General features: G+C 39.9%; 1 protein-coding gene across 3 annotated transcripts in view; it reads right to left on the bottom strand.

The window, feature by feature from the left end:
- LOC121873203 (dual specificity mitogen-activated protein kinase kinase 6-like) overlaps window positions 1-15,054 on the bottom strand; it is an 82,916-nt gene that overhangs the window by 54,886 nt on the left and 12,976 nt on the right. For all 3 annotated transcript variants that reach the window (XM_042376555.1, XM_042376556.1, XM_042376557.1), the window contains exons 3-4: window positions 11,907-11,973; window positions 1,094-1,259 (exon numbers count right to left, since the gene is read on the bottom strand). In XM_042376555.1, the coding sequence (XP_042232489.1) occupies window positions 1,094-1,259; window positions 11,907-11,973 (233 nt within the window). The remainder of the gene's footprint in view (window positions 1-1,093; window positions 1,260-11,906; window positions 11,974-15,054) is intronic.

The following is a 15,054-nucleotide window of genomic DNA, read 5'->3' as shown; positions in this document are numbered from 1 at the left end:
CAGCCATGGGGAAATCATTAAACTCTGAATCAGCGGCTCCAATCATCGGCTTTTTACCTCACCCTGGGCCTTCTCCAAATTCTCTTTTCATAAACCCAACTCTTCTCCTCTTCTGTCTCTCTGTGGCAGCCTCCTGTCTCTTGGACTCGGAATAACAGCTAGAAATCATGTAGAGAGCCCCTATACTGCCAGTCTTCTCTCTCCTGACACTTTGACAAAATGCCGAAAGTTAGATCCTGGGAATCTTCAGTTCCGCTTGCAAATACAGGAGATGTGGGCCTGGGATTTACAGTCGCGATCGCATCCAAACTCGGACCAGAGAACAATTGGGCACTTGCAAGTAATTATATCCAAATAACTGAATTCGGTTGCTTGGCAAAGCTGTCATAACTGCAAAAAGGTTTTCCCTCTACAAAGAGATATCTTACTTTTCCCCAACTATTTCTTGATCTCTCACTAATCTTCTTCTGACTTGTTATGACTGGGCTTGAACTGGCGTTAGCCAGGAAATTGTACCATACCAAGACAGCTTTGGTCACATCACTGGCAATGTCTTTGTTTGTGTAAATTCTTTGGTTCTTTTCACTGATTTGCCTGATTAAAACACCGTATCTCAAAGCATCTCTCAATGTAGGCAACTCCGACTTCAGGAGCTCTCTCCCAGACCCAAGATAGTGACTGAGATGGCTGGATTTTTGGTTCCTCGTCCTGACACAAGCAGCCATCGCAAATATTATCAACTTATAAATGCATCAGAATCTGAAACAGAAAAAAAATATTGTTAGTTGGGTTGTTAAAGAATGAAGTCAGAAAGCAATGTTCACTATTTAATTGTAATGCACTAATGCAGCTGTACGTTAGATTTTCGATAAATTTCACGCTAAAATTTACCTAGCAAAAGGTTGCAAAATATTGAAACTGAAATTATTTTCTGTTTATATACACTAAAATCTACCAAAAAAGTGATGGGCCATTAGTTTTAGCTGATCTTCCCTCCTATGACACACCCTACTGTCCCAACATTCCCATCTTATATTGAAGAGCATGATTACCGGTACATCACACATTTTTTATGCTCTTTACTGCATCTCACCTTCACGGCCATGATTGTGTTTGATGGCCTGTGTCTCATTTTTTCCACTACACCATATGCCCCACGTCCTAATTCTTTCAGTAGTTCCAGGTCATCAGCCGAGACTTCCACATCCTTGCCATCCATGGTTATTGTTGTTCTGCTGTCCAGGTCCCGTGGAGGTCCCCTATATTGATGAAGCTTATCAATTATCTTTAAGAAGGTTACTCTTAAATGAGTTAGTATGTTAATTAAGTACTGCATAGCATTATGGTGATGATTGTCTTATTTCTATTTACAGACTCTCTTGATCACCCTTTCAGTACCTCAGCCAAATTATAATTAATTAAAGTACATTTACAGCAATGGGAATACTGCAAATATGAAGAAACTGTATTGTTACAGCACCATTATTAAAACTAAGACACAACACTTGTCACATTCTTTCTAGACTTTCTTCAGAAGTTATTTTGAAGATTTCTTCATTGGTTATACTCTGTTTACAATCTGAGCTACATATTCCTTATAAACCCACATTTTCCTACATTATAGTAAGGAGATGCATGCATAATCTTAACCTAGCTTTTTTGATTACTGACAATTCATACACTTTTCAGCAGAGTTGTAAAGTAACCAAATAAATTGACTTGAGTACTGTACTTGAGTAACATTTTTGGGTATTTACTTTTTAAAATGTGCTCAAACTTTTCATTACTTTTACTTCAGTATGGTTTTTTAATACTGTACTTTTACTCCAATACAATTGAAAAAATAAAAAAATTAATTTGTTACGTGCAAACTATTAATACATTTTTTAAATGAATGAATGAATGAATTAATTATTAACCATAGTAAAAGAGTTGTGTGGGTGGAGCCGTGAAGGGTACAGTGTGGGTGTAGGGAGACACCACGCGGTCACATACCTAGAGGTCTCGTGAGGTGAGGTGAGGTGAGGTGAGGTGGTAGTGGCCATGACAGCGGACTTTCCCTTTGATCTTCTTGTGCCCATCAGCACCTTGACCACTCACCTCACCTAGCCTACCCTCTTATTCCCCCCCCCCTCTTCCCCCCATCAAATCCCCTCTCTTCTCCCCCACCTTTCTTTCAGGGGCTTTGTCTTCCGATAGATGTCAGTTTCTCTTTGCATATACCTGTACCTAAAATGAATTTCAAAGAGGGTATGATTCTTAAATACTTTACATAATTCCATCTTAGATATAAAGCCTGTATTAATACATATGTGTGAGACTGAGTGTATTTAAAATTCTGCTAAAATAACTAAGCACCACTGCCCCCCCAAGCACTCAACAGATGTTATGTGGTGCGGAAAATTCAGCCACTCATCAATTAGAATCGAAAAGTGATGTCACCACAGCCACACAACTTAATCACTATGGAGATAACAATCATCCACCAACTCCTCAACTGAAGGAACTTGATAGCAACTTGGCATGCCCAGGGGATGGAATGGAGCTACTGAGGTCTTTCCTGACATTGTGTGACTTATCTCTCAAGTTCAACACCCCACTGCCTGCACCTGTTGTTTATGAGCATGTTTAGTCTTACTGGGTTTATTATTTATCTAATTAATTTATTACACCCCAGGGGGTGACACTAATACACTGGTACTCATGTCTTGCAGGATACGCTATGACTTGTGATGTCGAAGTCAATATTGATATGATTTGAGGACAATGGGAATTAGCACCCACCAAAGCATGGGTAGTGTACAAGAATTAAATCTAAATTATTAGGAATAAGTAGTTGGTGACTTGTCCTGTGGTAGGAGGTCCTTGACTGCGGAACAGTCACAGAGTTTACATGAGGAAAAGTGCGGGTCATCCCATACCTCAGATACTTGCCTAACCTAATGCGAGCAAACACATTGTCTGTGGACCATAAATCCCTGTTGACAATACCCAGTACTTGTGTGGATAGGGAAGAAAGTGATTAGAGTGTTGGATGGATATATTTTCAGCCCATTCATTATTCATGTGGTAGATTGTAGGGAGAAGAGCGGCTGAACATATTCTGTTTCGGTAGGTTATGCTGGGCTTAGGACTAAAAGATCCTGATTGGACAACCATAATTTTGAGAATCCGTTACTGTATTGATTAATCTCAATAGAAAGATTTGCAAATAAACTTATGTAATGGTGTGTCTTTTATCTTTAGTTAACTAGTTTTTTATAGTTTATTGTGGATTTTATTATAATATTTGAGACAATATTTTGTTGTTACTTTTTACCTTCAGTACTTGAGTACTTTATTAATAAGATATACTTTTTTTTACTTCTACTTGAGTATTTTGAACTTTGGATGCTTCCATTTCTACTTGAGTAACATTTTGCCAATGTAATAATACTTTTACGTAATTAACAAAGTCCGGTACTTTTACAACTCTGCTTTTCAGTAACAAACACGCAAAAGAGTAAGCCTTGAAATATTCTTTGAAGAATTTTATGAAGCAGAGAGGATATCAATGTTGAAGATGATTTTGTATCTGTTTAAACTAGTGAAAAATGAAAAAAATATACCTGTATATATATTGGAGGCTGCCTCAGAAAATATATACAATAAGACAAGTGTTGACAAAGACACATAAATACATCCATCTTAAAGTTCAGTATACAGTACCTGTATACATGAAAAGTATCATTAGCATGTAACAACTAAAATTTAAGTTTTTGTACATTTATTTTTTACGGGATTAGCCCACCTGGGCACAGGTCACTGACCCACATCGGGGCCTAGGGGGCAAAAATTTAACAATAACAATAATAATAATAATAATAATTCATAGTAAATAAAATTTATAATAAAAAATAGAGTAATTAAATAATAATAACACTAATAATAAAGAAATCCAAAAATTAAAAAAAATATAGTGAGAAACAATATATGTATGTTGTGTTGTCAAAGTAAGAGAAACAATTGAGGAGAAGAACCAAGAGGTAAAAGGAGCAGTGGTCATCGGAGCTCTCTTGGATTCAGGCAGCAACCAATCATCATACTGCACGCGTAGCCTAGCTAACCGGCTGCAGGCAGAGGGAAGGCCAGTTTCCCTCTCCATTGGCACAATCATGAAAGAAAGAAATAGTGTAAATATTGAAGAGATATGTCTAAAAGTGGCTAGCATAGGAGTAAGAAAGAGCCAATCCATCACTATCCCCAAAGTTATTGTTTTTGAGAATCTACTGTCTTCTCTGAGAGTGTCAGTCGCAGACACCCAAGATGTCACCATGCAGGAACACCTCCAAGGTACTGCGCTATGCCAAGCACCAAAAAGAGTGGATTTCCTGATAGGTCTGGATGTACCACAAACACTAGCACAGTTAGAAGTAAGGACCAAGAAGGACAGGGAGTCGTTTGGAAAGACGAGCCGTGATTATGATGTGATCAACCACTTTGAGAGAATGGCAACACCGAATTCGGAGACAAGTTGGGCACTTCTGGGAATGCGACTCCGCCTGCAGTAACGATGATCCCGTCGCTGTCGAAGACAGAGAGTTCTGATGCAGTGGTCAACATCAATTACTCAAGTGGACTGACACAACCAACTTCCCATCCCGTTTCACCTTGAAGAACCAGGACTCCCAGACAATAAGATGCTTGCCGAACAATGATTGGCGGGACTGAGAAAATGCCTCCTAAAGAACCCAGGGCTCTCTCAGAGGTATCAAGAAGAGATGAGACGTCTAATCGACGAGGGACATGCTGAGCGAGTCCCACGTCAAAAACTCAGTGTTGCACCTGGGAAGACCTGGTATCTCCCACACCACCCCGTGTTGAATCCCAACAAGCCAGAAAAAGTGAGAATAGTTTTTGACTGTGCAGCCGAGTATGAGTCGATGTTATTGAACAGCCAGGTGATGCGAGGGCCAGACCTTAACAACAAATTGATGGGAGTCCTCATCAGATTCAGACAAGGAAAGGAGGCACTCATGGCTGATATCGAGGCAATGTTCCACCAAGTGCGAGTAGTACCCGAACATCGAGACGTCCTATGATTCCTATGGTGGACGCACGACCAGCTGTCAGGAGCCCCCTTCACTTACCAAATGACAGGACATTTCTTTGGAGGTGTGTGGAGCCCTTCATGTGCCGGGTATGCGCTACAATGAACATTCCAAGATTACGGGGAAAGTCTCCATGATGACATCAGGAAAGCGAATCGTAACTTCTACATTGACGATCTGCTTCTCTCAGTAGATTCGCCGGGAAAGGCAACGGTAATTACCCATCGACTGAGACAGCTGATGAAGAAGGGCAGATTCAGACTTACAAAGTGGATCTGTAATCACAAGGAAGTCCTCAAGGCAACTCCACGGACAGAGAAAGCCGCGGGAGTAAAGTAAGTAATTTTGAAAGCCGACAGGCTCCCCACTGAACAAGTGCTGGGAATCTTGTGGGACCTAGAGAAAGACGAACTCACGGTCCGGGTCCAGATCCCTAAGAAACCGGAGACAAAACGAGGCCCTCTGAGTATGGTCAGCTCCATATATGACTCACTGGGACTCATCACTCTGAGCGTCACAAGAGCCAAAATTATATTCCAAGATGAGTGCAGACGAGGTGTTGGGTGGGATGAAGGAATGGCTGAACAGAATAGGGTGGCTTGGCGAAGATGGCTAGATGAACTTCCTCACCTATCACAGGTGCACGTTCCACGGTGCTACCGACCCGAGGATGCAAATCCAGTAGCTGCCGTGCAACTACACCACTTCTGCGATGCCTCCCAACAAACGTATGGAGCTGTAACTTATCTGAGGACCACGTGTGAAGATGGAACTCACCATATCTCCTTCGTGTGTGGCAAGGCCAAGCTCGCCCCTCTGAAACAGCAGACCATACCTCGACTCGAGCTTTGCACGGCAGTACTGGCTACCAAGGCAGACAAACAACTACGGCGAGAACTTGACTTACAAATAGACAGATCAGTGTTCTGGACAGACAGTACAGCAGTCCTTCAGTACACACGAATCACCAAAAGACGCTTCCATTCCTTCGTGGCCAATCGAGTGGCAAAGATACATGAGGACTCCAATGCAGAACAATGGCGTCACGTGAAGTCGGCATTGAACCCAGTCAACGACGCTAGTCTTGGACTACATGGAGCCGAGCTCAACGAGGAGGGCAGGTGGATTCGGAGACCTGCTTTCCATTTGTTGGAAAAAGACAGTTGGCCAAGAGTCTAATGAGGATTCCAGATCTCACAGACGGAGTCCCAGAGGTGAAGAAGGAAACCACGGTGTTGATGACGAGCGTTGACCAGGGGGAGGGTATCCTCGATAAGCTATGGGCCAGGTACTCCTCGTGGCATCGACTTCTGAAGAACATAGCATGGATTAGAAGGTTTATAGAATGGCGGCTTGGGAAGAGAAAGAACAAAAAATCACAGAAAAAATCGGCTCCAGGTCAGCGAATTGGAAGATGCAAAATTAGCTGTCTTAAGATTTATGCAAAGCAAAGGATTCCCTCGATAACTAGGAATGTTACAACAGGGACAACCCATGAGAGGTAGTGACGTGAGTTGGCTGGAACCTCATCTAGACACGGACAGTTTGATCAGAGTAGACGGCCGACTGAAACATGCCGCTCTCCACCCAGACTTAAAGAATCCCATACTGTTGCCGAGGGACAACAGAATCAAGGGGCTCATCGTGAGAGAGGTACGCTCGACTAGAGCTGGACACTCGGGACGAGAACACACTCTTGTCGCAATACGTTAGGCGTACTGGACACCTAAGTGCTGCAAATTACTCGACCTCACAATACGGATGTGTGGGACTTATCGGAGGAGCAACTGGAGGCTTACCCATCAACGCCAAGCCGACCTGCCAGAAGATCGAGTGCGCCCTGGAGGCTGGCCGTTCACCTACACTGGAATTGATTGCTTCGGCCCTTTTGTGGTTAAAAAAGGCCGAGATGGGGATGCTTGTACACCTGCTTGACCACCAGAGCCATACACCTAGAAGTCCTCACCTCATTAGACACCAACTTGTTTGTCAACGCCCTGACAAGATTCACCTGCTGCAGGTCTGACAGGGGAACCAACATGATTGGAGCTAGCTGAGAGTTACAAGAGGCAGTGAGCGGCTAGAACAACAGTGACAAGGTTGGGAATGCCCTCCTACAGAAACAGATAGAATGGCAGATCAATCTCCCGACAGCCTCTCATATGGGCGGGGTGTGGGAGGTCCTCCAGGGAGTGGTGGGCACCCAGACACGATGATGAACGACTCGACACTTTGTTCTGCGCCGTAGAAGAGATCGTCAACGTAAGGTCTATCACCCCAGTGTCTGACGACCCAAAGGATCTAGAAGCATTCACGCCGCTTCACATACTACGGATGAACCCGGACACACTGCGTACTGACGAAGATGGAAGCATGCCAAATTCACAGTGGACCAATTTTGGAAGAGATGGGTAAAGGAATATCTCCTGAGACTAAGTCAGAGACAAAAATTCTTCATAACTCGCCGAAATCTCCGAGCTAGGAATACAGTATCGTGATCATCTCTGGACAACCCCTCCCCAGGAGTCAATGAATGCTAGAGAGAGTACTGGAAGCACTACCGAGCACAGATGGCCTGGTGCGAAGTGTTGAAGTGAAGACAAAAGACTCAGTGTTAATATGCCCAGCGACGAGACTCTGCCTGTTGGAAGGGGTCGGAGAGTGAATCTAATGGTAGGCAGTGATTTCGAGCGAAGCCCGACAGGGGGAGTGTTATCGCCATGCACAACTGTGCGTGCCGGCCACATGTTAAGTGAAGAGACTGTTTACAACTCGGAACAGCTTATTAAGCAAGATAGAGCTGGTAGCAGCTGTGTGACTGCCTGAGGGGCAGATGATCGCCTTCTACTGTAGAGGCAACATCTTGATTCTCATGAGCCAACATCTTCCTGCAGGACATAATATTTGTTATCGTTGGTCTAACCCTAGACCCGAAAACATGAGTGTGATTGTGAACTGTTGAATCCTCTGAGAACTCTAAATAACTTTAATAAATGTAATTATGTACTGTATATTGATCGTATTATTCAAACTGTGTGTCCTGATGTACCAGCAGTTGTTATGTGAAATGTATTCAACAGGTTTTGAACCGAATTATGCTCATCACGCCAACGACGAGGGTCTTATTGTCCTGCACAGCCACAATTGCTCCTATGAGCGATTACACCAGGCATCAAGCCTTTGGAAAATGTTCACTTTTTCTTTCAATCTACTTACTATTTTCTTTTTCCACTATTGTACTCGGTGTCATCACTTTTTTGTTTGTTTCGAGACATTTTAAGGGCAGTACACTAGGTTAGAATCCACTGTGTTTTCTGAATGACGAAAGAGTAATGCTGGCAACAGAGCGTGCCTTCAACTGACCGACTGAAGCAAAGTTAGCTGATGAGATTTCGAGGAACTTTGAATCTACAAATCCTGTGGTAAAATTTATTTCCCCCAATAAACTCAAATAAATAGTACTCTGATCATGGGTCATAATTTCAGATGTAAACTCCATACAACCTTTGGGGTAGAGTACTTCATACACGGGTGTCTTTGGACAAAATATTGAAGAGGTGATAGCTCGTAGACATTTACAGCAAGCAAAGTTTTCTTGGTATTAAAATGTTGCCCTAGCTATGTAGTTTTCATATGTGAGTAACATTTGCTAGTTTAAAGTGTTAGTAAGAATAGAAGTAAAAATTATAAATAATCTTAAATCTTGCAAAACTTTCTCTAGCAGGAGTATAGAATAATATACCGTATATACTCGTGTATAGTTCGAGTTTTTAAGACCAAATTTTTAGGCAAAAAATTGGGGGTCGTCCTATACATGCGTAATAGTTTTGTTAGGTTGAACCCGTGCATGATGGGAACGGCGAGGAGCAACTTTTAGCTTCAGACATGAAAAATATCTACCATTTACTGCCAGTAAACAATGGAAACGTAAAATATGTACCAATTAGTAATGAAAAGTTGTGCAGTTCCTTCAGCAAATGAAGCTCACCAACTTACAATAGGCTAAATTACCTTACAACGCGCTTTCAGTAGTCCATGTTGAAGTTCTTAGCACAGGCTAACTTATCTTATCATATACGGTATCACAGTTCTCATTGATCTACAAAAAATACCGGCAATAAAAGCCTTTCCTATATTACACACTTAATATAATACCCGGTAATCTACTTCAACCTCCTATTGTTTACAATGACGCATGACGCATCACGCACCACCAGCTGTTGAGTGTATCAGCTAGACGGTACACGTGTTTTTCGAATCGTTTTCAGTTAAAAAACTGTTACATCACATGTATATTTTACCTTAACTGTGCCTGAATGAATATATTCTCGGAAATAAATAGTAGTTTTGCTGAAACGTGATGTATTTTAATGTAAAATAGGATAAAATACATGAAGAAAACATAAGATTTTACCTAACCTTCCGATGTTCAAGAGAAGTTACTCGTTTTTTTAATAGTTTTTGGTTAAAATATTGTTATATTACAATGATATTCTATTCATACTGTGCTTGATATAATGTATTCGCGGAAATGTAATGTTTTTGATGAAATGACGTACATATTACAGTGGAAAGTGGGATAAAATAGTGACGAAAACAATGACTTTCGCTTTCTTTCGTTCAAAAGATGTTACCGTAATCGTTTTTCGAATGGTTTTCAGTTAAAAAACTGTTGTATTACAATAATATTCTATCCTAATTGACTTGAATAAATACTACGATACCATATTTCGGAATATTTTCATTAAAATCCATCAAAATCATTTTCCTTGTCATCGTCTGCAGCACCAAACAGCTTCTCCCAGTCCTCTCCTTGATCAGGGCTAGAGGTTACGTGTTTTTCTAATCGTTTTCAGTTAAAAAACTATTACATCATACGTATATTTTACCTAAACTGCGCCTGAATGAATACATTCTCGGAAATAAATAGTAGTTTTGCTGAAACGTGATATATTTCAATGTAAAATACGATAAAATACATGACGAAAACAAAAGACTTTACCTAAGCTTCCGATGTTCTTGAGATGTTACTCGTTTTTTTAATAGTTTTCGGTTAAAATTCTGTTATATTACAATGATATTCTATTCATACTGTGCTTGATATAATGCATTCACGGAATGTAATATTTTTGCTGAAATTACATACGTATTATAGTGGAAAGTGGGATAAAATCGTGACGAAAACAATGACTTTCGCTTTCTTTCGTTCAAAAGATGTTACCGTAATCGCTTTTTGAATGGTTTAGTTAAAAAAACTGTTGTATTACAATAATATTCCCTCCTAATTGACTTGAATAAATACTTGAATGGAAATATACAATATTTTTGTTGAAACTACCCGCGTTTCAGTGTAAAGTGTCGTGTCGTAATAATAAATGGTAAACAATTTGCCTTCGGCACTCGTGTTTCAAGCACGGCGAGCCTCAGTTTATAGGACGTAGAGTGTTTTTACTGAAGGTTTTGTTGTTCCATTACCCTCAAAAACGTGGGTCGACCTATAAACGAGGAATATCATAAATTAACGATTTCTTGGTCAAAAAATCAGGGTCGACCTATAAACGAGGGGGGGTTATAGATGAGTATATACGGTAATCAGTGAAAAATATTAGAAATATGGGGTGCTTGATATCTCCTATACTGTACAGTATAGCTGAAAATGTGACTTAAATGGAGGTACTGTATATGAAAATTGTCTTACTTGGGGTGACTTCGGACAGCTCAAAAATGACTTGGGAGGCACAATCCAAATATTATTCATGCATATTTGCAAGATTGCATGATATAAAATTTGTACAGTAATGGCATTATGCATGGTACTAATAATTAAATATTGATAAAAAAGTGTAATCTACAGCTCAGGGGGTAAAACAAGAAGTTGCATACTGGGCACCGGTGCCCCATTAAATTTGTTTTGCTGTCTTTCCAAATGTATACTGTGTTCTTAAAAAAAATTAGCTCCTACAAACCAAATACAAGTACAGTAGCATGGTATTTTTACATAAAACCTTTCTTGAAAAGTTTTCCCTTCTTTTGACTCTTCTTCCCTCTGGGGTGACTTTAGACACCTGTAAATCTTCTCTTCAAAGAAAATGTATGCTCCTAGCCTTAAACTTAAACTGCAGCTTAAAAACCCTCAAACACTGTCCAAAGTATGGTGAAAGAAAAAAAAAGCAACCTTACCGCTGGTTAAGGAAAACTTAATTATGGGCAATTGTTTATAAAAAGGAGGTGTAGGCATGGACAAGAGAGAAGAAATAGGGAGTGTAAATGATGTTTCAAAATGTCATATCGTCAGGTGTGGGTTTCAAGACAATGAAGGGCATTAACTCTGCCATCATTTGTTTGACTGAAACCATTTTCACACAAGTAAATGAACAATCAACTTACACTATTTGTACAGTACCAAGTTTCATGAAATTTGGTTGAAAATTGATGGATTGTTTAATTGTATAAACTTATAATTACAAAGTTACAGCTTTCAATGACACAGTTCATGATTGCAGACACATTTCCTCCCACCTAGCACAGGGAGATGAAAATGAAAGTTTATGAAATTAAGTAAGGGGTATACAAGTACATGAAAGATTCATGTTATTGGTAATGGAGAGAATTTTAAAGTTGTATTTTATTTCTGCTATTGTTAAACTTAATATAGTTCATAAAACAGAATATATATATATATATATATATATATATATATATATATATATATATATATATATATATATATATATATATATATATATATATATATATATATATATATATATATATATATATATATATATATATATACTGAAAAAATACACAACTTACACAGGCTGGGGTGGCTGACTGTCTGTGAACTTAAATTTAAGGTCTGGACCTTTCCTCTTTGGTCGTCCTAGGGAAAAATAAACCACAATTAGTTAACCTTAACAATGGCAAATAAGAAATCATCCTTATAAAAAAGAAAAAGTGAATAATGAAAGCCCATGTTATGGCCAAAAGGGTGAAAGGACTGACCTATGAGAAGTGATGGTACACTCCACACCCCCTGCACGAGCATGCCATTATTAAAGAAAATTGTGTGACTCTAAGCAGGACATATTCACAAATGTTTATGCTGCATGAAGCCTTCCCACTCTGCCAAATATAGTACACATATTTGTGACACCAGTACGGTGGTTGCCTTATGGACCAGTGGAGTCAAAGAGTTGAACTGATGGAAAGTTTACACTTGCTAAAATACAGTCTACAGTACTACAAACATATGGACTCATGTTCTAGCCCTGATCACTTCCTTGTTTATAAGAAATCCTGCATGGGAGGATTCCAAGCAATTAATTTTGTCCCCCAATCATAAATTGGGGTTTTTTTATTTAATTGTTCATTAACCCTTACGTTAGGGTGGCGCCGGCCATACCCCCCACTTGGGGTAAAACGAGAAAAATCAACTTTAACATTTTTTTTTTAACCTTTATAAATGATAAAGCAATAAAAAATGTAAGAAATTTATATTTTATCCCTCTAGAACTTCCATGGAGCCTCATTGACGGGAAATAATGGGAATTTTTTTTTTTTTTTGACGGCTGGCGCTCGCGGTCACTACGCACCTAGGGGTAATTTTTCCGCTTGTCTTTGTGTCTGAGATGGCCAATAATGCATATATTTATTGATCATAATACTTATTTCCGATAAATAATTCATTTAGAATGTATTTTATTTGTAATAATTTTCATAAAAAATTCTCGGCGACACACGCAGTCTGTCGCCAGGCTGTATGGCTGTCTTTGTGCTTGGGGGAGCACGAATGTCATACAAATAATAATCGGAATAATAATTCCACAAATAAATACATTTATAACATAATCATAGCATCATTATCTAGTAATACTACACTATAATATAACTATACTACTTTTAGTAATACTACTTTGATACCTGTACTGCATGATAAAATGAACAAACAATAAAAAATAAACAAAAGAAGGTACTTACCAAGAATCTTCCCTCTGACCGCTGAGGTGGTGGTGATACATGGTGGTGTTGGTGATACCCTGACGCCTAGCTAACTGCCTGCCAGCGCTCGTGGGCAGTGACGAGTGAATGAGCACAACTGTGTGCCTTTTTTTACAAATATGACACTTTGCACTTTTCATGTACGCTTACACTACTATTTACACCATTTATAAGCACGTGCCACATTGTTTCAGAATGTTTTCTTAGAGTGGTACTCCATAAAGCAAGGTTTACAGAGACCAGTGTCACACTCCTTACACCACGTCATCACGTCCGCACGCTCAGCTGGGTGCTTTGTGGTGGTCTTGCAGACGTGACACCGCCTTTGCATCTTACGACCACTTGGAAGAGTTGGGAGGTCGTCAAGGTAGTGACGAACAACCCAGTCACGTGCAAGGAGTTTGTCAGGCAGGTCCACTTGGCTGTAAGGTCGTGGTACAGCTGCCACAACGTTGGCATACTTCTCTAGGAGTTGTGTTATAACTTGCTTCTGAAAAATCCTGAGAGAGGGTTTTCGCCGGTTTTTATTAGGTACAAGTTGTACGCATTCAGGATGGTGATGTCTAAGAGGTGTAGGAACATTTTCTTGTATCATTTGACACATTTCTGTACACACACAATTGCGCCAACCTGCATGTCACTCTTGTCCATGAGCTGCATGTTGACATTGTAGTCCATGACAGTGCGAGGGTTTTTCATGACCTCTCCTGTGGTCCAGTCCCTTTTTCCACTGTCCACTATTTCACCCTTGTGCACTGTTAACAGCATCTGCACAGTACGCTTATCATGCCAACATATTGCAAGCATCTTGTCTGCTTGCTTCAGCTGGATCTCTCCTCGTGCAGGTTTGCCAGTAAACACAGGCCAGTGTTTCCTGTTCTTGCACCGGTGTCTTGTTCAAGTAGGAACTTGGCCAGGGCAGGAGGTATAATAATTATCAGTGTAGAGGACATGATTCCCTCCAAAGTAGCGGTCCATAAGTTTCTTGACAACAGCGCCAGAGAAACCATGAGGGTCGTCCTTGGGCATGTCTACGTCATTTACTGTGTAAACAACGAGATCTAAGACATACCCCAGTATCGCAGTCACACAGCACAAAGAACTTGTTCCAAAAGCAATGTCGTTTGGAAGGAATGTATTGTCTAAAAGCAACACGTCCTCTGAAAAGTACCAGAGACTCGTCCACCACTACATTCTCAAATGGTCTGAAGAACTTCATAAAACGTTCCTTAAGCATCGTAAAAACTTTCCTTATTTTCCACAGTCTGTCACCAGCCACAGGAATGTTGTTATCTATGAAGTGTAGATAACGTAGGATGGAGGGAAACCGGTCTCTGGACATGAATTTTGCAAACAATGGAGTTGCTGTGATGTCATCAGGAGACATCCAGTACAGTACTACATCGATTTAAAGCGATTCAATTTCAGATTATTGATTTAAAGCAACACCCACAATTAAGGACAATGTTTTAATTTAAAGCGAATCTTTCCTATTTCGCACAAGTCAATCTGGCGCATCATCTTTAAAATTTTGCGCCTAATGTTTCTCTGGGCATGCTACACTTTCCTAAGGGCAAAGCTGTACTGTACATGTACTAAAAATAATGTAGTAAATGATTACTAAAATTTTTGTCTAGTGTAAACTATAGGATGTTTATATTCAAATTAATCACTATCTTATAAGAATTCCAGCAATGTAAATTATATTCTCCTGGTCACTTCTGTGACATTTTATAAGCAAAAAACATAAACTCAAGCTAAAGGACATAAATAAACAAATAAATACTTCACTAAACCTTCGACGCCAACTGTCAAACATGTCACTGTCACTTCCCTCCTCATCTTCCCAGCCAGGGTTTGGTGTTTAAGGCTTAAAGTTTTTATCTTACATTAATGTCACACACTAAAGTTAAGAGAATGTAATTTGTATTGCTGGAGTCCTTGCAAAACAGATAATAATTTG

Source organism: Homarus americanus, unplaced genomic scaffold (assembly GCF_018991925.1).
Source record: "Homarus americanus isolate GMGI-L3 unplaced genomic scaffold, GMGI_Hamer_2.0 scaffold32929, whole genome shotgun sequence".
In the NCBI taxonomy this organism is placed as follows: domain Eukaryota; kingdom Metazoa; phylum Arthropoda; class Malacostraca; order Decapoda; family Nephropidae; genus Homarus; species Homarus americanus.
The sequence above is the reverse complement of the archived record's forward strand: the minus strand, read 5'-3'. Positions and strand labels throughout refer to the sequence as shown.